This window comes from Haemaphysalis longicornis, unplaced genomic scaffold, assembly GCF_048455015.1.
Source record: "Haemaphysalis longicornis isolate Haplotype H1 unplaced genomic scaffold, Haemaphysalis longicornis Haplotype H1 scaffold_12, whole genome shotgun sequence".
NCBI classification, from domain to species: domain Eukaryota; kingdom Metazoa; phylum Arthropoda; class Arachnida; order Ixodida; family Ixodidae; genus Haemaphysalis; species Haemaphysalis longicornis.
The window spans coordinates 9,967,728-9,993,044 of record NW_027526225.1 but is presented as its reverse complement, the minus strand read 5'-3'; the positions used below and the strand labels follow the sequence as shown (position 1 = coordinate 9,993,044).

The 25,317-nt window shown below is 46.6% G+C and overlaps 2 protein-coding genes across 7 annotated transcripts in view; both read left to right on the top strand.

Annotated features, from left to right (window-relative positions):
• LOC144162409 (aldehyde dehydrogenase family 3 member B1-like) overlaps window positions 1–25,317 on the top strand; it is a 176,119-nt gene that overhangs the window by 23,159 nt on the left and 127,643 nt on the right. The gene's annotated exons all lie outside the window — the stretch shown is intronic.
• On the top strand, window positions 1,222–3,534 carry LOC144162160 (cullin-1-like). Its single transcript, XM_077692643.1, has 3 exons — window positions 1,222–2,064; window positions 2,677–2,844; window positions 3,070–3,534. Exons 1-3 carry the CDS (start codon window positions 1,222–1,224, stop codon window positions 3,532–3,534), a joined length of 1,476 nt encoding a protein of 491 aa, XP_077548769.1.

Genomic DNA, 25,317 nt, shown 5'->3' with positions numbered 1-25,317 from the left:
TTCAGCAGCAACAACCTTATAAAAGCCTCGGAATAAACTATTCATTAAGCTGAGTAGAAACCCATCCTTCAGGGTTTGTGGTTCGTTGACGGCAGCGAAGGAGCCCTTCGCTGTGGGTGCTCGGCGGTGGTGGTGGCCAGGGATGAGACAAGGGAACGGCGACGGCACAACTCGATGAGCAAAACGAAGAAAACTGTATTTACGGTTATTTACCGGAGTTGGTTACAGCAAGTTGGTTACAGAAAGTTGGTTGCAGGGTTGGTTAAGAATGGCTGTCTTAGCAATCGACCCTTCGAGTTGCGCCCTAGGTATCAGACCTTAGCGGTCGACTCTGGGTTACGCCGTAGACGGCAAGGTTCTGAAGTACCCTGAGCACGAAGGCTCGCAAGTCCTTGATGACCCTCTGAGATTACAGCCAAGTCTCCCGCTGGCCGTTATGCCCGGGAGTATAATCCCTCGTGTCCATTGTAAGCCGGACAGCACACCTGATTGGTCAGAGCGACATCTCGAATCCCACCAATCGTGGGGCCAAACGCCGCCTTCCCAAACTTCGCGTACTTCCCTCCTCTCCCCAGACGGAGCGGACGCAGGAAGACGCGTACACGTGCACGGGGCAGCTTTGCCACGCTGAGGGTGGCCATTATGCGCCGCGGGAGTTTTAAAAGCCGCAGCCTGGGCTTACGCACTCTAAGCGTAACACGGTGGCCCCGAGGCACGAAACCCCAAAACGGCGTTTTATTGCCCTAATTTGGCGCGCCCTTTCGACGCATATGAAGACGGGAGCCGGGCTCTTCAGAACTATAGGCCAGCGGCCACAAAGGGAAGTAGGGGTGGCGCTTACAAAGGACGTCGTCCTGGCCTAGGCACTGTGAGAGTGACACGGTGACCTCCAAAGCTCTCAAGGGCGCGTCATTCTGAGACGTCCAAAAAGGGGAGCCACGCTCCCCCCAAGAAAAACCAATTACGGCGGCGGCCATTAAGAGAAGCGGGGCGGTAGTGCGCGTGGCCTCTCATCCCGCGTATCTTATCTCTCATCTCCCTTCCTCCGGTATACCTGAAGGCGGCAGCAGTCCTACAAGCCGTATGTTATATTATCCCGGTATTAAAATTATTCCTGGAAAGGATAAAGAAAAAAAGCTTCCGCCTGCAGCAACCATCATCACCTCATGATCGCGCATCTGGGCAAACGTTGAAACGACTGAGGACGAAGAAGAAGACAACATGGCGTTTGGTCAGCCGCCTGGACTCGAATATGGTAACCACGCGAACGAAATTGTCGCGGCGCAAGAAGCATGGGCCATCTTGCTGGATGGCATCAATGACGTCTACACGGGAAACTCGGGAGACCTCTCCAGAGCCAGGTACATGCAGCTTTATACTCTTGTCAGCGACTACCCGGCCTGCCTACCACCGGGAAGTATCCGACACGCGACTACAGGGGACGACCTGTTCAGAGACCTGTACCAGCGAATGCAAGACTTCCTCAAGACGCACCTAGAACGCCTCGTAGAGAAGGGAAATGGTTTGACGGCAGTGGATACTGTTAGCTTCTACGCCGAGGCGCGGGAGAAGTACATCCGTGCAAGCGAAGTGCTCGACGGGATCTGCTCTTATCTCAACCGCACTTGGATCTACAGCCGGCGCCTACAGGGAGATCCGCTTGTCCTTCCGGTCTACCAGATGGCGCTCGTATCCTGGAGGGAATGGTTCTTGCCACCGTTGCGGGAGCGGCTGACCTACGGCTTGCTGAAGCTGATCGAAGACGAGAGAAACGGCGAGTCAATAAACTCAAGGCTCGTCAGCAGAGTGACTTCGTCGTTAGTCGAGCTCGCAGTGGACAGTGAGGATTCGCATCCGAAGGCGCCCAACTTGTCGCTGTACAAGGAGGTCTTCGAGAACGTCTTTCTGATACAATCCGAGCATTTCTACAGACAGGAGAGTACAGACTACCTCGCGAAGCACAGTGTCGTCAGGTACATAAAGAAGGTGGAGCGCCGCTTAAGGCAAGAAGAGCGGCGCGCGTCGACCTATCTGCACAAATCTACGCTAGAGCCAATTATGAAGGCCTGCGAGGGAGTTTTAATAGACGACCACTTGGGAGAATTTCATGAAGAATTTCCAAAACTGCTTAGACGCGAGCAGTGGGTGGATCTCAGACGGATGTTCCGGCTGGTTTCGCGTACAACCCATGGACTTGAACAGCTTCGCAGCTCATTTCAGGAGCACGTATTGCAGGAAGGACTGTCTGCGATTGAACGCGTTGGCGAAGAGGCAGCCAAGGATCCCAGTATGTACGTTAATGCGTTGCTACACGTCCATGGAAAGTACAAGGACCTTGTGGTTACTACATTTGGGAGTGACGGAGGCTTTTTCAGTGCCTTGGAGGCGGCTTGCCGACGGTTTGTGAATAGCAATTTCGTCACGAGGCGCCCCAAATCGCGCAAGGGAACTCCCGAACTGCTTGCTCAATACTGCGACAGTCTACTGCTGAAGAGTCGTCAAAAGCCAGAAGTGGACGACCTAGACGAGGCATTGGACGCAGCAATACTTCTGTTAAGATTTACAGATGACAAAGACGTGTTTAAGGTATGCTACAGCAAAATGCTCGCGATGCGGCTGTTACGAAAGACCTCTGTAAGCGAAGGGGCTGAGACAATGATGATTTCTCGGTTGAAGGAAGTTTACGACAACGGCTACACCATGAAACTAGAGCGCATGATTCAAGACATTAGAGTAAGTAAAGTCTTGAACGATAACTTCAATAAAACCATGAAGAACACCCAACAGTCTCTGGAACATGGTTTCACCGCATTCGTTCTGAACTCTGGGTCATGGCCCTTCCAGGTGTCGCCAGCTGTTTCGCTACCGCGTTCCCTAAACCACTCTATTCAATGTTTTACAAGGTACTATCTCACCGCGCATCCATCCCGGAAGCTTACATGGCTCTACCATATATCCGAAGGAGAACTGGCCACCACCTGCTTCAGGCGCCCATACATACTGCGGGCTTCCACAATGCACATGGTCGTTCTTCTGCAATACAACGATTCGCTTTCATTTACCGTGCAGCATCTTCAGGAAGCTACCGGAATTTCCACAGATATGCTGCACTCTGTCCTGAAAGCCATGCTTGAGGAAGGACTGCTTTCCCTGAAAGACCAAGAACAGGACGTACAGAAGCACCAACTACTGCCGCCTGACGCTGTGCTATCGCTCAACACGGAGTTCAGCAACGCCAAGCTGCTCGTCGATATCCGGGCCAGACTCAAGACCGACGCGAAAGTCCAGAAGGACGCCGACGAAGCTACGATCAAGGCGGAGCGGAAGACCTGCATTCAGGCTGCTATAGTGCGGGTTATGAAGAATCGCGGGATGCTCAAGCGTGAGCAAATAGTCGCCAATGTGATCGACCTGCTGTCGTGTAGGTTCAAGCCTGACGTGGAATGTATTAAAGAGTGCATCGACCACCTGGTAAAGAAGGAGTATCTGGAAAAAGCAGAAGGCGAAGAGGACACGTACATTTACCTGGCTTGAATAGCTGCCAAATTGATGCCTCGTTCGAATAAAATTTTCGTTTCGGATCTAATTTAGAAGCGTGTGAAAATTTGGGCTCACGAAGTCCAAGCTACGCGTAGGCTTTTCGTTGAATGGTGTACAGAAGTACTCGATCTGTATTATGTACCATTAGAGACGCTTTCGTCTTGGCAAATGGCTATTTAGATGGAGCTTTTATTTTATTTTGCATTTGGTCTTCGTCACTTTTCATTATGTTAATTTTTACGCTGTGTCTAAAGGTACGTCGGACGTACCCGCGAAATTTCTTAAAGATACGTCGGACGTACCCGCAAGATTTCTTAAAGATACGTCGGACGTACCGGCAAGATTTTTTAAAGATACTTCGGACGTATCCGCGAAACTTTAAGTACGTCGGTGTATTTTCGGTTTCACTCGGGCCAAACATGCAGCGTACGTTCAGCGTTTTCTCGCGTCGACGTTGCGTCACCAGAAATGCATGGCAATAAAGAAAAGAAAAAAACACCAGAAATGCATGGCGACGCGAGCTGAAACTCGAGCGACGCCGATGTCTACGCTCGCCAGATATCGGCGTCGACGCAGCTCGAAAGAGCATCGAAAAGCGAGCGGCAGCGTCCGCCTTCGCGTGGTTTGGGGTCGTTCCTTTCAGCAGAAAACAATCAATTTCTTTTTAACTTACGGTAATCGGTTGCCTTGAGACAGATTGCAAGCTATTTCTGTTCGCAAGCGCTCATGCATTTGTGGCTTGTTCGGCTTTCATCGGGGAGATCGGGGATCTGCGATAGCTTTGTGTGAGTTAAAGGGACACTGAAGTGAATTTGTCAAGCTCCCGTTTTTGCTTGCACTGCGTAGACTGGCTCAAATTAGCACACTTTTCATCGTTTATCCGGTTGACAAATCGGTAATTATTTTACAAAGCGCGAAAGAAGAAAAACTACCATGCGCGGTTTGCGGCGGCCGCACCAACTAAGGCTGTGACGTTGAGAGGAGGGGCGCCGTGATTGGACGATGCCCAAGGTTAGCAATCACACGAGTTTCGGTTTCGGTTTCGGTTCTGTAAAACATAACCAATGGCTTTGTTGGATGGGCATTCTCAATATCTCAGTAATCATCGTACCGCGCTTCTGCCATGTTGTCGGCTGTAAAATGCACAAGATAAGCCTCCCAGGACGGCTTGTAGTCGTAGCATTCACTAGCCGAGACCTACGCAGTGCATGAACGCCCTCCGCGTACCCGCAGACGCCCAAATGTCATGCGCTTTTCCCCCATATTTGGAGCTTGCCTCCCTCATGCCTGTATCGTAAAAAGCGTGTTCGCACCAGACCAAGGGTCTGTTCATTCTGGCCTGTGCCCACTGCCTGCAAGCAGTCGGTGCTTATGGCAACAGCACGCCAACGAGAACTTGCTAGCGCGCCAGTGCCAGCCTGCGCGCGTTTTGTGAACTAGATCGTGTAGCCATGAACGTTGCGGCCCAAAAAAAGGTGAACTCAATATAGAAAACATCGGCGGAAAACAAAAAAGTTAACTTACAAAAAAAAAAAAAAAAAGCACGTACCCGCGGGGATTTGAACTCGTGACTCGCAAAACATCTGCAATGAATTCCTAGCGCCTCAGACTGCTAGGCTACGGAGCGGGACGCGAAAGGCTTGCTAATATAGGGTATATATTGTACAACCGGTTTACACTTTTATTTAGTTTTGGCACTTCAAGCCGCTTAGGTGACTATTTGTTGTACTGCGATCGTGCAGTAAGCGTCGCCCGAGTTTCCACCGTAGCTCACGTCTAGCAATTGCATTTCGTAGACGGAAAAGCGTTCGCAGATGCGTAGTCGTGCTGCTGACCGCTGTGCTTGTCCGCCCAGCGCAAAAAAGTGCTTCCCGCGCCCTAGTTTTACGCTGTACGGTAAAAATATCAGTTGATTTTATTTGCTTAGTACCTATATTGACTTCGCTGACTCTTCTCCCGCCTTCAAGAGGCCTTATATTTTCCTACTGGCGTACCAGTTAGCGAAGCGTCGCATGTGCAGCGCTTGTGTGAAGCGACCTTGACTTGGAGCTAGATACAGTGTACAAACAAACCAAGTAAAGAAAGGCACATTCTTCCATTCACAAACGTGTCCTGGCTTCGTTTCAACTAAGCCAACGAATTGCGACCAAGCAATTTTTTTTTAACCTCCTTGATTGCGACGACCCGCCGGTGGCCGGCGGACGAAACGCTGGGCCGACTGACTCTGTCGGCCGGGGAGCCGTGCAGTAGCGCAGCCGTGGCGCAGCCAATTGCCAGCTCATCCCCTCCTGACGTCACACGAAAACGCCACAGAAAATGGGCGAGCGTAAAGAGAGGAGGACAGCGTTTTCGAATTAGTTTTTCTACTAAATAAAATCGCGTAAACGCGCCTAGAGTGGTCGAAACATGGCCTGGGGACTCCGGACTACAATTTGCGCTAGTAATCCCGCAATGTTTACATATCACTTCAGTGTCCCTTTAAATGAGGGAGCTCTGGTTACATCGCATCCAGTATTAGCATAATGTGGCTTGTCAGCAAGATCGGTGCGTGACGAGCAAGCGTTATCACCGCCAGAATTCTGGCGCATTCCATTCCATTCGTAACTCCCGTGGCTTGCGCAGGGGAGACCGGGGATGTGCGATAGCTTTTTTTACTCAAATAAGGGAGCTGTGGTTACATCGCTTGTAGCACTAGCTTTACTGTCCTCGGCTCCAAGATCGGTGCGCAAGAAGCAAGCGTTACCACTGCTCAAATCTCTCAAATACGACCAAAAGAAAGCACACCCGACACTATTCGTGGGCAGCCTCAGTTGGTACACCGAATTCTTCAAGCCTCCTCCTCCCCTCCCGCGGTCGAGCGGTTGAGAGCCGGGCTTCTGTTTTGAAAGTCGGTTGTTCGAATCCTAACAAAGACGCTTTTTCTTTTTCGGAGAGGGTTTGATCAGTTTCTTTTTTAGAGGATAGAGACAGGGTGCCAGAGTACCCTGCCTTTCAACCTACAAATTACGTTCGACGGTAACCTCAGTATCAAGGCAGCGCTGAAATTTGTTTTGCTTACAGTTTGAATTCATGAGCGTGCAGTCGGTATGCAACATGAAGGTTAAATCAAGTAGTAACTAAATCAGTTGTGCGAGGTGCGTCTTCGTTTATCATTCTATCTTATTTTGTTCTGATTTGACTGTGATGGCTCGAGATACATTTCGCAGCATTTCAATATTTGCCCGCCAACACACTTAGCAATAAATAAAGACTCCAAGTGATTTTTTTTTTTTGCTAAAGCTAAAGTCTTGATAATTGCAGTTCAAGAAGCGACAATAACTGCTCATAAACGACTTCAAGAGGATGGCATACGTGTCCAGCAACGCCCACTGACGCAGCGACTGGCGCACGACTTCGCCCGTCTCCTGCGGGCCCGCGCGTTGACGCCGAACGACGCCGACGCTCGCGCGACGCGTGATTTCGCGTCCATGTGGTTAGAGCTTTAAACAGAAACATATGAGGGGAAAAAAAAGAAAGATACTCGCGTCGCACATGATTTTGTTTCCCTCTGCTCCGAATTCGATCTCTGGTCCGCATTCGATCTCTGACCTCAGCGAAGGCTCTAACCGCCCCTCCAAATAAAGTCCAACTAGAGAACACGAGGGAAAAAAATACATTCTGCAACAGGTTAGGCATCGTTAGATTCTTGGCTTATATACAGCAAACGCGTGATGGTTTTGCTGTTGATGGTTCAAGATAACCACGCTAGTTTCAAGCAACGCCGCTTTCGAGCTACTCTAAGCCCTGTACGTCCGACGTATCTTTAAGAAATCTTGCGGGTACGTCCGACGTATCTTTAAGAAATTTTGCGGGTACGTCCGACGTATCTTTAAGAAATTTTGCGGGTACGTCCGACGTACCTTTAGACACAGCGTAATTTTTAAGCAACTGTAAATGAAGCGGGAAACTCTCGTAAGCTGGGGCTTGCTGCGCGGCAGCCTGGAGAACGGGTTATGCGAGCCCAAACGTGAAACAAGGCAATGACAAAGTTGAAAGTGCAATACTCACCTCTCTATTCGGTTAACACCAATCAGTAACACGCACTTGCTACACCTTACTCTGAAGCACGTTCTCGAAATCGTTTTTCTGCTGGTGATCGGTAATGCACACAGCCTATAGTTTTCGTGTGGCTCACCACTCGTGGCGGCGCGTCGGTAATGTCTGACGCGTGCAGAGTTCCACGACAGCACTTTATGCATGAGGACGAGGCGTATTGCGCTATGCGGTGAATGATAAAAGATACGCAGCTCGTTGGAGATGTCTGTTGCCGGAGAGCCGAACTTGGAATACGATGCTCACAACCACCCAAATTCATTATCAATACAATCATCCTAATCATCAACAACAAAAACAACAGCCCACTCAGTTCATTGCAGGACGAAGGCCTCTCCCATCGACGTTCAACCGCTCCTGTACTGCGCTGCTCTAGTTTATTCTCAAATCCACGAAGCTCGTTTCCTCTTCCCTAACGTAACTACTATCATTCTTCTTTCTATGACTCACTAAGACGACTTAAGTTTTCTTTCAAGTTGTTCAGTAAGGAGACAAGTTTCCGCTCCATATGTCATCACCTGCATGACGCCCTGGTTGTATAAAGGCAAGCTTAGACTTCAACAACTCACACCCGCCGACTGTACTACATCCCTTGATAGGGTAATTTACTGCCGCAAGATTCCGCCAACACATTTTCACGAATGACTCACGTGCACCCGAAACAATCCGCAAGTGATACAACCCGACAATCAGATTCAAAACGTCCCTGTTGACGATTATCCACCCTATTGGACATTAACCGCTTCCCTTGGCGTTGCCATGAATCCACGAGTTACAGAACCTTTCAGATCCCCGCCTCAGACACAATTCAACACCTTTATCGACCGACATCTTTTCGACAACCGTGCTGTACTTCTTATAGCCGAATTCACCATTAAAAGTGGTCTCATGCGTGCAACGTATACCTTTACGGCTTACTAAACTTTTTGAGCACTGCACTCCATCCACTCGTCGCCGAACGAATACAGTGAAGTCTCCTGAAAACCAATAGCTTAACCCCACAACGATTTAACAAGAATCTGGTTCTATCTAGCAAGTCCATGAGTCTTCTTTTTTTGTGGCAAATAAGGAGTTGTACTCTGCTAAGGGGAATGATCAGCATAAACTGTAGCACACCACACAAGGTTAGGCAACACAGGGTTAGATGTGTTCATAAATTGGTAATGGTACGGACGATATATCTGTGATCACTATATACACTGATTGGTCCAAGATCTTAGGCCAAAGTTAAACCCATACACGACCATATATACACTAGAAAAACAAACCGCATTTCAATCCAAGTTATCACAGAAAACTAAGGACCTTATTGATCAGCGCCGGAAAAGGTTAGTCCGCACTCCGCGAGATCAAAGAGAAATGGTAGAGCTCTCCAAATTGATCACCAAAAGCAAGGCTGCCGACATCCGCACTTTCAATGTTGCAAAAATTGAAGCAACGTTGAAACATGGACGGAGTTTGAAAGCGACTAGAAGGAAGCTCACCATTGAAAAAATACAATGTTGGCAAATACATTGTATTTGCCAACATTGGCAACATTGGTAAAATACATTGGCAAAAATACAAAAATACAGGCCCTCCGGGACGCCTGAGGTCACATAAAAAACAATATTGATTTCATACTAAAAATAGCTGAGGAATTCTACAGAAACCTATTCACTTATCCCCCTGCATCAGACACACGTTTTTCCGTTAATGGTGTGGAACTCGTTCTGTCGGTTACAACTCATGAGGTAGCGATGATGCTCCAAGCAATGAAGAAAGGCAAAGCTGCAGGAGATGACAGTATTACGTCCGATATTGTGTGCCTCGGAGGTCGCATTGTTTTAACGAAGCTTTCAGCCCAATTCTCGCAGTGTTTGAGCTCCTTAAGGGTGCCAAAGAAGTGGAAAAATGCTAATTTAGTTCTCCTACATAACAAAGGTGATTCCAAAAGGGCTTAAAAATTACAGTCCCATCATCCTCCTCTCCGTTACCTACAAATTGTTTACTAAGGTAATTCTTAGCCGCATCAGTGCTACTTTGAACTTACAACACCCACGAGAACAGGCCGGTTTTAGGAAGGGTTTCTCAACTTTAGATCATATTCACGCTATCAACCAGGTAATTGAAAACTGCTCAGAGTATAATGCACCGATGTATATGGTAATCATAGATTATGAAAAGGCATTTCACTCAGTGCCCACTTCAGCAGTAATAGACGCGTTCGTGATCACGGTGTCGACGAGGCACACATTGCGCTATTCAATGATAAATACGACGGATGTACGGGAACTATAGGGCTCCATAACAGAACTTGTAAATTTCCTATACAAAAGGGAGGCGGGCAAGAGAAATTCTTCTCTATTATTTACAGCCTGTCTGGAGGGTGTGCCCAGAAAGCTTAGGTGGAGGAAAACAGGAGTGAGAATTTATGGGGAATATAGTTTGCAGAAGACATAGTTTTGTTAAGTCAGAGCAGCACGGATTTGCAGGGCATGCTTTGCCAATTGTGCTCAGCAAGTATGATTTTAGGCTTAAAATAAACACGAAAATGTCCAAGGAATTGTCGAATCAGCACGAAAAGGTACATCACTTCCAGGTAGACAATGAGGTCTGGGAAACAGTCACCGAATACGTATATCTTGGGCAAGTCATACCTGCTGATCCAAACCATGAACGGGAAATTACCAGAAGAATAAGCATGGGGTGGGCTGCGTTTGGTAAGAACTCAGACATCCTCACTGGTAAGCTTACCCTCTTACTCAAAAAGCTTGTATTCAATCAACCCGTTCTTCTAATAATGCCTTATGCGGCAGAAACTTGGGGACTCACCGAACTACTTCAAACCAAACTTCGATCTGCACAACGGGCCATGAAACGCCGAATGGTAGGGGCCACGTTGAGGGACAGGAAAACAGCCGCGTGGATTAGAGAACAAACCAAGGTGGCGGAAATTCTATTTGAAATTAATGAAGGAAATGGGCTTGGGCAGGTCACGTAATGCGAATGAGGGACAACACGTGGACCATCCGTTTGACAGATTGGCTGCCCATAGACCGCAAACGCATTAGGGGTCGGGCAAGAACTTGGTGAATTGAGCTACGAAAATTTGGGGGGAAAACATGGACTCAGCTGGCACTCGATAGACGTGGCTGGAAATCTTTGGGAGAGGCTTTCGTCCTGCAGTGGACACAAACAGGCTCATGATGATGATGATGACGACCGTTTTCAATATTTGAGTGGCTGGGATTGGTTGGGTACTTGACATCAAACTTTTTTATCACAGAGTGAACCGCGTGAATTCTTCTTTAAAAAGTTCGCACTCAAATGTTTTACGATGATCCCAGGGGTATTGCCATCATGGCTAACCCGTGCAAAGTGCGTGGTGATGAACTTCTCGGTATACCACCTGGGTGCGCCTGGAGATTAATAGAGAGTGGATATCACACTTCCGTCTTTCCTATATACGGCGCAGACATACCCACTGCCGGTGTCATTGTCCTCTTGCGATGCAATGGCGTATGGCTTTCTAAAGGGAGGTATGTCTACACATGACTTAGTGCGTTGGTTGGTTGTCATGAATCACAGATGTACTGCAGTCCAAATGTCTCCAACGTAAATTGGACGAAACGCTTCTTGTCTGGTATATATCACAACTTTAGATGGACGTTTTGCGAAAGTTAAGTACACACATGATCTACGTACAATGGCTGGTGGATGTGAATCGCTGCACTGTGGTAAAAATTGCTCCAACATGAACTGGATAAACCGTTTCTTGCCTGCCTTGCAAACATCCGAATTGCAGTCCAGAATGTGTGACACCCGGTGCTTGATCCTCTAGTTGCTCTTAGCAACATCGTTCTGTCGATACCAGCGGCTTCTATGTTCAATTCATCGCTCTTAAGCACGCTGCTCTGTGGGAGTCCTGACAATACGTGGCCACCCAATAGCCTCACAAATGTAAAAATACAACACCCAATTGTGGGTTGTTCTTCGGGGGTCACGCTAGCGGAGGACGGCATTCCTACTATAATGTGCGGAGCCTTTATTAATTTCTGACGAATACCCCATGGGGTATTCGTCAGAAATTAATAAAGGCTCCGCCGGGTGGGTTCAGGCCCGCCGGGTGGGTTCGGATCCCACCCGGCGGGCATTTTTTCACCACTTTTTTTTCGACTCAAAAAAATTCTTCATCTCTTTCTATGACCCACCAAAACCTCCCCTTTGCTTTCCGAGGTTTTCTTGACTGCCAACCTTTAGTTTCTGTCTTATATATATATATTATCACCAGCCTATCTACGCCCACTGCAGGTCAAAGGCCTCTCCCATTAATCTCCAATTAGCCCGGTCCTGCGCTAACTGCGACCAATTTATCCCCGTCGTGGGTTCGATTCCTGCTTCCGATCACGGTGGATTTTTTCTGGAATTCGATTTCTTCATTCCTGTATCATACAAAAACGTCAATTTAAATCACCTTCAAGTAGCCGAATAGCACTGGCAATAAGGACTGCATCTTTGATGTATATATATGTATATATATATATATATATATATATATATATATATATATATATATATATATATATATATATATACATTAGAACTTCGAATATAAGTCGGGGTATGTTTGAGACTACAGATTTTGGGGGGGAAATATCGCCTTTTATTCGGATAAATACGGTACGTTCAACGCTGGGATATCAGCCATGACAGACATGCAATGTTTACCGTCATCTGTCAAATACACCGACTTTTTTTTGTCGCGCCCTGACATGAAAACGCATTTCCTCCCTTTAAGCGACAGCGGATTTTTGATGCCAACTGTATTTTAGGGTGGAAATGCGTTCCGCGAGTAGACGCCACTTTGCGTCCAGTCGACCATCCAGCTGTGTTTCCAGGGTATGTAGCCGTAGCGTAACATACACCCCGTCTGTGTCAGCACTATTTTTTGTTACCGCGAAGCTCTTAGCTTCTAGTAGGATGTTTTGTGCCGGTCCTATGCGAAAAAAAAGGAATTTGCATTATTAGAACACGCGTTTCACTTTACGTGAACCAAAAAAAAAAATAACGTAAGAAAGTGCGTCCATTAGAAATATAACCGCCCCGATTTGCGGCGATGCATTCCAGAGCGCGTTGCGTCAAAATTCAGGCGAACGCCGCGATTCGGACAACGTTTTGCACGGGACACACGTACGAAGCTGCGAGGATGCAAGGCTATGGTGGAGCCACTGGGAAGTTTGGGCGTCAATTTCGGGACGAGGAATTTAGTGTACAATGCGTCCTTGTAGAATGAGAGGCGAATGCGGACGAGGAATTTGATGTAGAATACGTGATTCTACGCGCGTGTAGAATGTGTGATCATTTGTGGTACGCGGATGGATCGACCCAGATCGCCAGTGCGGGCTACACGCAGAAGGAGACGGAGGAGCCACTGCTGCGGGACGTATTTCCAGGCGAAAACGTTGCAAAAGTTCCAGTTGGTGAGGTAAGCCCTGCTAGGGACAAGGCATGCTACGCAAGACGGGGGTGACTACAATGAAGGAGGAAAAGGAGCAGAGAAACGTTTATTGGAGCGGAAAGTGCTGTTGTGGGTGGCCGTCCTAGTCGGATAGCCGCGAGTCATGGCAGCTGCTCTTGCCCGAGACACGAGGTTAACCTGCGTCTCTAGCAGGCTGGTCAGCTCGCACTCACCACTGCTCCAGGGAGGGGGAAGGGGTGGGATTTGGGTGGCAGGGGCAAGCCCAGGCAAGGTGGTATGTGGTGTTGGGGGTTTCACAGGATGGGCATTCGTAGGGATACATGGTCGGTGATGTGTTGTGTGGAATTGTTGCGTTGTAGTATGTCTGGGTTTGTAGTTGTCGCCAAAAGCGGGCGTCGTTGGTGTTGAGAGAAGGCTGAGGAGGAGGGTAGACGAGGCGATTTCGACGGTAGTGATGCAAGATGTCTGTGTAACGACTCGGGACTGGGAGATGATTGAGGTATTCTGGTGGGTCTTCTCTGCCTTCAGGGAATGCCCGGGTAGTTAATTTGCGGGCAGTGGCATGTGCCGCCTCATTCCCTGGAAGGTTGGCGTGGCCTGGTGTCCACACGACGTAGATGGAGGGCAGCTCGTGCATGCGTCGTAGTATGTTGAGGGCTTGAGGCGAGACACATCCTTTTTGATAGTGGCGGCATGCTTCCTGGGAGTCTGTGATGATGACAATGTAATCTGCCGTGGCTGTAGTTGCAGCTAGAGCTGTGGCGTTTCTTCTTCTGTCGTGGAGGTGGTAGTGGATAGCGTTGCGGACGTCAGGAGGGTTTCCTGGGTGTTGAGGGCTATACAAGGGCGTGAGCTTGGCGGTTATGATATGCAGCTGCGTCGGTGCATCTGGTGTCGGGGTCCTTCGAATAGCGTCTCTGGAGATAGCGGACTCGTGATGCTCGTAGGCCTTTGTTGTAAAAGGGGTGCATATGGCGACGAGTGGTGAATATTAGATATAAGGGGTACAGTAGGAAGAAGGCAAACAAGAAACGTTAAAAACGAGAAACTGGGGAATGCTGCCAGCCGAGTCTGGACATGAAAATACAATTGAAAAGAAGATCGTTAATGTAAGCGCTGAATCAAAATGAAAAGTAAACGACGCAAAGAATGAAAGACAACACCAACACAAGAAAAATAAATAGATGAACGAACGCTACAGCGTGAAAGAGTACATTCGCGCTGTCTATGATCTAAAGAGATTTGTCGAGTTCCGAGTCTCGGAGGAACCGGAGAACTTTTGTACCCAAGGTACTGTCAGCACTATTGGCCCAGGGCCCAAGAAAATTACAAGGTCCGAGACTGCCTCCACGACCTTCACGAGACAGCTCGCTGCAGTTTTTAGCGCAACAGGGAATTGAGAGCACACGCACAACAAGTGATTTACAGTCTCACGCACAGCGCAAGCCTGGCACATGGGGGAATCGTCCCAATCCATCTTAACGTTAAAACTCCGAGTAAACGCTACATTCGGGCGCAGTCGGTGGAACGCTCCTTCAGTCAATCCAAACATCCATTAGATTAGGGGATCGCAAGTACGTACGTCAGCCGAAAATTGCTGCTTTATGCCCATCAGATAATTTAACAACTTGCTCGAAAGGGTTTTCTGACTTCCCCGGTTCTTGGCGTTCTTCGGCCGCTGGAATTACGTCACTACAGTGATGTAGCAGCTATTGAAGTTGCTGCAAGGAACGCGTTCGTAAGCCACTTTAAGAAAGCCACAAAAGCAAAGCAGAAACGCAGGGCATATCTGCTGCTACGAGCAAATCACGCACTGCCGCTCTGATAACTATCGTTTTCGCAATGGTTCCAAACGCAAGGTGAACAGTGAAAGCGTTTATCCGAAGTATTGCAGAATCCCTTTTCAAAGGCTATTTTGTTCGGATAACAACAATACAAACTTTATTGCGAACTTAAAGCAAATAATTAAAATATAACAGAAAACATATTCAACAGTGGCGACACCACAGCCATTTTCCGGCAATTTTTAAGTGACGTCACAGAATCTTGTTTGTGCGACTGACGGCCGGCTAGATAAGCCACTGCCGAGAAACATGACAGGGAGATTGTCGTGGGGCATATTCTTCTGTTTTATCGCATTTCCCTAAAGCGTAGATAAGACACTGATAAAAATGTTTTAGTGCCGGTTCATAAGACGTCACTCCTGCACATATTACGTCACCATGAACGGCGCGAAATTTGAAAGTTTTTACTACTTCTTGCGTTTTTTTCGGTAAACAAAACGCCTTTCGCTGCTGGAGTGGAGCTGAGCGAGCTATATTAGTTGTTCGAAAAAGAACAACGTTGCATTTTGTTTTCATCACCCCTTTAGTTTACCCCGAGAATCCTATCCGCCAGTTGACACTCATGCCGCCCAAGAGCGGCGGCATGTCTCGACGTGCTTCTGGGCGTTGTCGGGTGGTTTTATCGTTCATTTGTTTTGGTGAACGTAGCTTCCCCTGCCATCCACGTATCGCAATGTCTCCTAATTTTTTTCGTCACAATGCTTCGGTAAAAAAATTTACGTGTGTGGAGTCAAAGCGAGCATTGGCGCAAAGGTCGCAGGCTGTTAGCTGACTGTTCCACTAGCACTAGATTTATCCTTTTGACGTTTCCTAAAAAAAACGATTTTCGCACTTTGGGTGTTTTATTTCATCTCAAGTGTAAGTCGTCTACTGTTGATATTAGCGGATCCGACTCAGACGTGGAAATCGACGTAACGCGTAGCTGATTTACCACGTGTCACTGAAAAAAATTAAGGCAGTTTAAATTGAATTAAAAATTAAAGTGCGGAGCCGTGATTCGCCAAAGAAACGTTGCCGCCCTCACTTAACTAGTTTCAGTATAATACTGGCGTTGATACCGAAAGTAGTCTAGCGAGAACGCTGCAGGTACACTGGAATACGTTTTCATTATACTGGGGTAATATTGCGTTAATTCATCATTGTTCCCGTATTTTACATTATTTTGTACTCATTTGCGGCCTAGCAACGCCAGCCTCCGTGGCAACGGCGCAGCGGAAAGACCCCACCCAACACTTTGCTGATGAGTGACATTTGCCTCTGTAGCGCAATGGGCTTGACATCGGCTTCGCAACGCATCTGGCCTAGGTTCGATCCCGAGCAGGGTGGCTAAATGCCGTGACCCCGGAAAAGCTACGGCGACAAGCCGGGCCCCTGAAGGGCACCGCACTTAAAAATCGCGGGGCTGTCACTCGTCCGCGCTGCTGTCGCCGCTCGCAGCGTCGCGCGAATAGGTGTGCGTGTGCACACGGCGCGTGCACGCGTAAGGTTCCCGCGTGCTTTTAGAAAACGATTCGTGCTTCTCACTTTGACCGCTTTCTCGCGAGCGCTGAACGATGTCTACCAACTGAGGTAAGTGATCACCGTTCGGCGCTGTAATGTTGGTCGCGAAAAGAAACAGGGTCAGTCGCCCGTTCTGTGCCGATTAAGTTAACAAAAAGGTGCCCTTTTAGGGTGCGTTTTTACAGCGAAGCTGTTAGCTTCTAGTTGGTCGGAAAATTTTGTGTCGTAAACAAAAAACCCAGCCAGGACAGCAGTTCTCGCCCGAGATGCCGAGAGCATGTGTCGGGCTAATCAGGCATAGAGCATACCCAGGCAGCACAGGACTGTTCGGCCTAAAACAGGCCGGTGTACTTTGGCCGGTGATTTTCTGTCCGGCCGTTTTCCGGCAGCCATGTTCGGCCCATGTCCAAATGTGGGCCTTTTGGCCGTATACGGCCGTACTCCCATGGCTGTCCAACGGCCAGTGTTCGTCGGCCGGTCGACCGGCTTACGTTCATACGGCCAGATTCCAGCCGTAGCACTCCGGCTCCGTAGCACTCCGGCCGTAGCACTACGGCCGCCGGAGGACAGCCGAGATGCGGTCGTCGGACTCCAGCCGGACTAAAGCTACCGGAAATACGGCCGTGCTACGGGCATTGGAGTTCAGCCACAGTACGTTAACTGTACTGAGGCCGGTCACTGCATGTCGCGCAAGCAGATGACTCATTCGCGCAGTGCAGAAGCAGCAGAAACCCAGCATTTTGGGTCCACTGCAGCCACATCAAAGTGCACTCGCGCGCAACCACCAGCCGTCAAGCTTTCAGCGCAGCCTTGCTTAATTACCAGCCTCAGTTGACAGCAAAATTCATTTATTAAACAGTGCTCACAAATTGTGGTTCCTTTAATTGCTGTGCCTCTTTTACTGCCGAACACAGAAAATATTCAGTTCTTTGTAGAGCTTGAATAGATGTATTGTCCAGGTCCTGATATCCTCTGTGGGGCGGCTTACCTGTAATAAACGGGGAAAGAGGAGAGGGGGGGGGGTGCGCGGAGGGCGCATACTTTAGTGGGTTGAATTTCAGAGAGATAAATTGCGCCGCTTTTAGCCAATTCCTTTTAGGACAATATTCTGGAACACTTTCATGCTATGACTACATAAACTATTTTTATAACAGTTGCTTGACCAATTTTGATGTATATAAAACCGGCGTGAATGCCTTTACGAAGCGTTTTGGTTCTCAACAAAACACTCAGGAGCATTTAATATAACTCCCTCACAAAAAAGTATCTCCAGTTTTTGCCAATTTTTCTTGTAAAGACACTATCTACTCGATCAACTTTTCTGATGATCTTGCCCAGGGCTGATCCTAAAAAGGAGCGAACAGGTACTTTCATTTTCAATCTATTTTAATGTTGTTTTCATGAGTATACGTCCACACCACTTAATAGTCCAAAAGAACTTAATTTTCTTATAATGTCATACTACGGTCAAAAAATTCTAGACGCGTTGCGAATGACGCCCTGCTTCAGGTGGCTGCAGTTGTATCCCTCTGTGTTCACGCAAGGAAAGGCGTAAAATTAGAGTTACATAATTTGTTTCAAACCAATAACATAGCAATAGTAGCATGCATACAGGAAACCTTGCATACTGCAACGAATAGGGCAATAAATATTTTATTGGTCAAGGTTGAATGCGTAGGGTTCCCAACCCGTCGGAGGCAAACTTGCGCCTCTGGAAGTTTATTTATTTATTTATTTATTTATTTTTATTTATTTACTTATTTATTTATTTGATGCCAGCTTGCCTTTTCATGCATTACAGAAGGGAGATACATAACACTAAGCATTAAATATGAGACAAAATAACAAAATAATTCTACAAAGCGCGCTGAAAATCGTCAATATAAAGAGTTAATGCAATCATACGTGGAAGATAGTTACACTGCAGTATTGATGTAAAATAAAATGAATCGTGCAAGGCGTCACCTTTAAAGAAAAGTTAATAATTTGCTTTAAGCTAGCGGTCCCAATTTGCGATATGTAGAATGGCGCTTGGATATACTTCTCCCCTTCTACTCCAGTTTTCGAATGATAGATATTACGAAAAAAGTTCAACCTGTGGTTTCGTCTGTGATCTTTCACGTCCTGCCATTTCAGTTTCCTTTTACTTTCTCTCATGCTAAGTTGAGCATGCCAATTACCTAATACGAATCGCACTGACATATTCTGTACGTTTTCGAGCGTATCAACCAGCTCTTTGGTGCAGGGATCCACGAAAACACATGCGTACTCCAAGATTGAGCGCACATGAGTGAAATACGGTTGTTCTTTTCAGTTAGATGGAGGTTCACTGAAATTTCATCTTAGAAAGCCAAAAACATATGCAGCCGTAACTTTTATGGTGTGAACCTGCGTATTTAACCTCTAACCACTCCCTAAATAAACTTCTATGTATTTATATTCCTCGGCCGTTGTCACAGCACCATAATTTACGGTATACGTATTCAATTGGAGTGAAGGTTTTCTTGTAAAGGTGCCGTTAACACACTGTTTAACATCCAAAAACTTTTCTGAATCAGCACATCAGGATTTTATTAAAGTCGAATAAAGCTGCAGGTATACGGAATCACGTTCATTCGCTATAGTCCGGTAAACTACACAGTACCTTTGAACAGAGCTATAGGGCCAATAGTAATAACAATGCAAAAACCGATTTATTCAGTTCATAGGATAAAATGTACTACTGGTGATATGGAACACAATCATTTGCTTTTTTGCAGTTCAAGAATATACAGTCAACCACTTTCAGCTTATCTATTGCAAGAGCCAAATCCTGCGTGAACTCAACAATCTGCGTTGAGCAAGAAAATCCCGACAAAATCCGTGTTTGCTAGGATGCTGGTGATTATGTTTAACCAAATGAGTCATATCCAAAGAGTAGCTAAGCTCACCTTTAAACATCGGAACTAAATTAAGAGGTAGTCTTCGTCAGCGACAAGGATCTGTTGTTATCGCAAATTTAAAATAATTTTTTTTTCTAAATAGGCAGTCGTAAAATCCCATGAAGTAACATAGTGCAGGGCATGAAGTTGATCGTACCAATGCACGAGCGAGTTTCTTCTACGTTTATCACCAACAACATAGTGCAACATTGCTTGTCGCAGTTTAATTGTAAGCAGAATAACTTGCGCTTTTGCTCGCACTTGCCTTTCTTTGGTGGGGAGTCCTTGACATGGTGGCGGTTTAGCTTCTCCGTGGTGGCCGCTTGCTCGACGCCCTTGAAGGCCAGTTATTTTGCTGAACCATCTCCATCTCGGATCGGACATCTCTGCCGGGTCGATGTCTCCAATGCTCTCCATTTCTTGAGGGGGCGAATAGCCTTGAGCTGATGCGTCGACGAAGACGGCGGCAGAGGCATGGTAGCGGGGATGACTGGCGAGGCCTAGCTCACCCGTCGGTGTGGCACAGTCTTCTTGTGGCAATAAATGACATTTCGATGGCCTAAAAGGTTCCCTGCTAATGTCCAGTGAGTCCTTGCACCTTGCCCGTTCACCGAGAACACTCATTACTGTTTGACAAACGATGTTCGTTCATTTAAAACGTACAAACACGGAGCGGATGAAAAACGCGTCCCCGTCGTTCGGCTCCCTAACGGCTTTTTCTCCCCCCGGAAAAATCCGGTCGGTCTCCTTCCAAACACGTCTGTGCATGAATTCTCGGCGCCCAGGCGCGTGCCGTTGTTCGGCTGTATGGCGTTTGCCGAAAAAATGACGTATAACCAGATACCTTACGTAGGCCGGTCTCCTCTTGAACACCGGTTGCCAAATATTCTGTGGCCATTCGCTTGCCGTAATTCGGCCGAGGACAGCTAACCGAATGAAAAACGTATATTCTGGGGCCGTACGTCGGCCGGTATCCTTCATAACACTGGTTGCCTGAAGAAAACGAATTCTCTACTGCCGGACGCGCGGTTCACCGTTGAAACAACGAATGCACGGCAGCCGCGCTCCGGCCGGTCTCCTTTCGAACACCAACTGCCGCAAGAATACGCATATTCTGTGGCCGGTCGCTTGCCGTGCTTCGGCCGATTACCGCTTCCCGAAGAAAAAACGGATGCCCTAAGGCCGTACTTCGGCCGTACTCTTTCTCAACATCGGCAGCCGTAATAGAACTGAATATCTGGCAGCCGGTTAGCTGCCGTTGTGCGTCCGGACACGGGCGGACGGAAAAATACCGAAGCGCTGGTTGCCGAATGTTGGCCGTTCAACGCATGATCAGTGGCTGCCAGAACCTGGATGCTGGCCGGACATGCCAGAAAGCGGCCATAGACGGGCCGGTCTTGGGGCACACTTTCTGTGCCGCCTGGGTAGAGCTCGGTATTCGTTTAAGGAAACCACAAAACAAGCATCGAAACCCCAGTACGGATGATAAGGCGCCTGTGAAAATGAGAACCCCCCTCCCCCCAATGTGTTCCTGGCAAAGATTATGTTTGCAGATCGTTTAAAGGTCAGGCGTGCAGGACTAGTGGCACTAAATAGAGCAGTTCTTGCCCAAGTGAACGGAATGCGCCCATTAAATTACGCTACAAAAAACTGATCATTGGAAAGAAGACATACTACTATGACACTGTGCATAAAATGGGGAAAGAAACGACAGAACGGGGTAGCTAGCAAAAGGAAAATATCTCAAAACCTTATCTGCCACATTCACCCCTCCGTAACCCGCCGCAGAATGCCTCTATATCTACTACTGACGTCACATACTCGATTCTTTATACCAACATTCGTAGCGTTCTTCCCAAGCGCGAAGAACTATCCGCCGTAATCCAATCAGCTGATTGCGATTTCGTCATTCTTACAGAAACATGGCTTTCATCACATATTGCCGACTCAGAAGTTACTCCGTACTTGCCCGGTTTTGCTCTTTACCGTAGAGACCGCTTACTAAACCGAGGTGGGGGTGTTCTAATTGGAATAAAAAATTCAATTAGTCACTTCAAAATAGAATTTCAAAGCCCCCTAGAGATAATCTACATAGCTTGCCGAACCCGATCAAACTTCACGATTATCGGAGCGTGCTATCGCCCCCCAAGACCAGATGCCGATTTTTGCACGCACTTTAATGATTCCCTTGACCTTATTCGAAAAAAATATCCCGCAGCAAATTTAATAATATGCGGCGACTTTAACTACCCTACTATTGACTGGTCTAATCAATTCAATGGATCCACTGGGGAGTCCAGCCAATTCCTAGCTACACTTCAAAATTTTCAATTAACGCAAATAATAACCCAAGCTACGAGAAAGACCGCGCACACTGCCAACATTCTTGACTTGATCCTCATGTCCGACCCAAGTTGTATCCAGGCAGTACATTACCTAAAGGAAATTAGCGATCATAAAGTTATCTTGACATTTTTTCAATCATCATTTCAGACAGAAAAACCGATAAAGAAGCACATTAAACTTTATGAAAAAGGCAACTATGAAAGATTTACCGCTGAACTCGAAGAATTCTATTCTTTTTTTCGAGCAAGGTTATTGCGACCCCTCAGTAGAACAAAACTGGAAGCTGTTTTCTGATAAAATGAAAGAATTAATTGACAAATGCGTTCCAACGGTAACTATTCAAAGCAAACAGACAGCGCCTTGGTTCTCTAACTCCATTAAAAAGGAAATAAGTAGAAAGAAAAGATTGTTTAGAAAAGCAAAGGCAAGAAATGATCGCCCTACGTGGCAAGCATACCAAAGTGCGGTAAAAAAGCTTTCAAAGACCATTCGCGCTGCCAAGCAAAACTTCTTCGAGATAACATTAACAAATATGTTAAAAAATAACCCGAAGCAATTTTGGAAGGCCGTTAACCCATCTCCTTCAACCCATCACCGATAGAGACGCTGCTATCACACTGAACAGGGCGTTTTCTTCAGCATTCACGACAGAAACAGATATGAACCCCTCCAGCTCCTCACAACCAGTAATTTCAGAACCGATACCCCCGATCTCAATCACGCCCAGCGGAATTCTTCACATAATGAAAAATATGAAACTGTCGTCCGCCACCGGACCAGACGAAATAAACTCAAAAATTCTGAAAAATGTTAAGGTTCCTGTCAGTGCCATTTTTGCTTTGCTCTTCGCTCAATCCTTGTCATCTAGCTGTGTTCCCATTAAATGGAAACTAGGGAAGATTGTTCCTACCTTTAAGAGTGGCAACAGATCATCACCTCTCAACTATCGACCCATCTCAATAACATCCGTTCCATCAAAAATTATGGAACATATAATTTTCACGTATATCATAAATCACCTCGAGCGCAATAACTTTCTTTCTATCTCACAGCATGGGTTTCGTAAGGGACTATCGTGCGAAACACAACTTGCCGCCTTCACCCATGATTTACACGTTAATCTCGACAGCAATATCCAAACAGATGTAATTTTCCTTGATTTTGTAAAAGCATTCGAGAAGGTACCTCATCGCCGTCTAATGTACAAACTATCGCTGCTAAATCTAGATTCATTTGTATTCAACTGGATAGAAAACTTCCTCAGAACAAGAAAGCAATTCGTAGTAGTAAATGCCGCGCAATCTAACACAACCCCTGTTCTTTCCGGCGTGCCACAAGGTATGGTACTTGGCCCGCTGCTGTTTCTTATTTATATTAATGATCTGCCTTCCGACATTACTAACAACATTCGTCTCTTTACAGATGATTGTGTGCTGTATGCCAAAATTACTTGTAACCAAGACCAACTTACATTACAATCTGACCTAATTACTATTGCAAACTGGTGTAAAAGTTGGCAAATGTCACTAAACGTTTCCAAGTGCAAATTAATGTCTTTTTCACGACGCGCGAGTCCGTTAACTTTTAATTACACACTGTCAGGCTCCTCCTTACAATCCACAAAGTCTTATAAGTACTTAGGTGTTCACATCAAGAATGATCTCTCCTGGACCGTCCACATAAACAAGTTAATCGCCAGCGCTATTAAATCTCTTGGGTATCTGCAGCGTACAATGAAACTTGCTCCTTTTCACTTAAAACTGCTAGCCTATAAAACCCTAATCCGCCCTAAATTAGAGTATGCAGCCGCCATATGGGATCCGCATCAGAAGTACCTAACCGATAACATAGAAGCAATTCAAAACCGCGCCGTTAGATTCACTTTCTCGGACTACTCATCATTTACTAGTGTCACAGACCTGAAATAACGCGTAGCTCTTCCTCCCCTCAGCCACCACCGGAAGCTTGCGAGGCTGGCATTATTTCACCGGTTTTATCATTCTTTATCACCCAGCAATTACATCGTGCCGAAACCCCATGCATCTAGCCGAAGCAATAATGAACTACAAGTAACATACCCTCGCCCCCGCACTAACACATTTGCGCAGTCATTTTTTATTCGCACTACAAAGGAATGGAACAATCTTCCAGATCACGTGGTTCAATTAAGAAACCTTGACCAGTTCAAGTCGTCGCTTACAGCGCCCGGGATTGTGTGATATATTGGTGCCGTTTCTTTTTTTGATGCCCTTCGCTTTATGATTGATATTTCAAGCTTATTCTTTTTTATTCGTTGTTTTCATCATATTTGTGCTTCAGCCTTACCGCTAATGCATTGCGTGTTGATACTATATCCGTGTCCGCTGAATTTTGCATTTTTGTACATTTTTTCGATCCGACGTTGTGCATTTTATTTTTGTTATCATGGAGATAATGTCACCCTTCTATGCTCGTACCAAGTGTATTTTTGTACCACCCCTCATGTAATGCCTCCACTGCGGAGGCCCTTGATGTATTAAAATAAAAAAATAAAAAAATAAAGGTGCCGAGCGCATAGGGCCCAGCATTTGATTGATTGATTGATTGATTGATTGATTGATTGATTGATTGATTGATTGATTGATTGATTGATTGATTGATTGATTGATTGATTGATTGATTGATTGATTGATTGATTGATTGATTGATTGATTGATTGATTTGTAGGGTTTAACGGGCCGGCGCAACACAGGCGATGAGGCGCGCCGTAGTGGAGGGCTCCTGATTAATTTTGACCACCTGGGGATCTTTAACGGGCGCCGAAATCTCGTACACACGGGTGTTTTTGCTCTCCGCCTCCATCAGAAAAGCGGCCGCCGCGGCCGCGAATCCAACTCGCGATCTCGTGCCAAGGAGGGACCCAGCATTTGCCGCAATAAAAGCCGAGCGCCATTCACAAGCCCACCGAGAGGACGACAAGCATTTCATACCCTCCCCAATCAGCATTTGCTGTGGTTTTCAACAGCTTTGCTGGTCATCTACTTTCGCAGGGCGGGGTGGGAACCATCTTTTATCTTTTTTTGGAGCGTCTTGTATTGTTGCATTGTTGCTGCCAATGTTCTTTGTAATTAATACCTCTGCATTAACTCATCGAGGGTACCTATGCAGTCAATGACTTTGGAACCCTTGTCTGTAGTGTTTTCACTTTTGTACTTTTCTTACGAACTTCAATAAACTTCTTCTTGTTCTTCTTCTTGTTCTTCTTTTTCTTTTTTTCTTGAAAGGTGTTGAGGTGTTGAAAAGATAGTACCTCTTTAAAAATATGTGAGCTCGGTTTGTGAATGCGGAAGTTAGCCTTTCGTGAACTCGCGAACGAGAGCAGTGCAACAAACGTGATAGATCACAGTCGACGACGAATCGTAAAACGTGAATATTTTTTCTCTAGTTCAAAATGTTGAGTGTCCTCCGGATAAGATTTTTTTGTGAATATTTTCCAGCTGTGGAGCGTTTCGGATAAATTCAAATGGGCAGAATTTGTTGCCAAACTGTTTCATAGTTAGATTGAAACGGAATCGCAAAAACGTAATTGCTTGTTGACTCGCTTAGAAGGCCCATGCATACAAAACATGGGTCT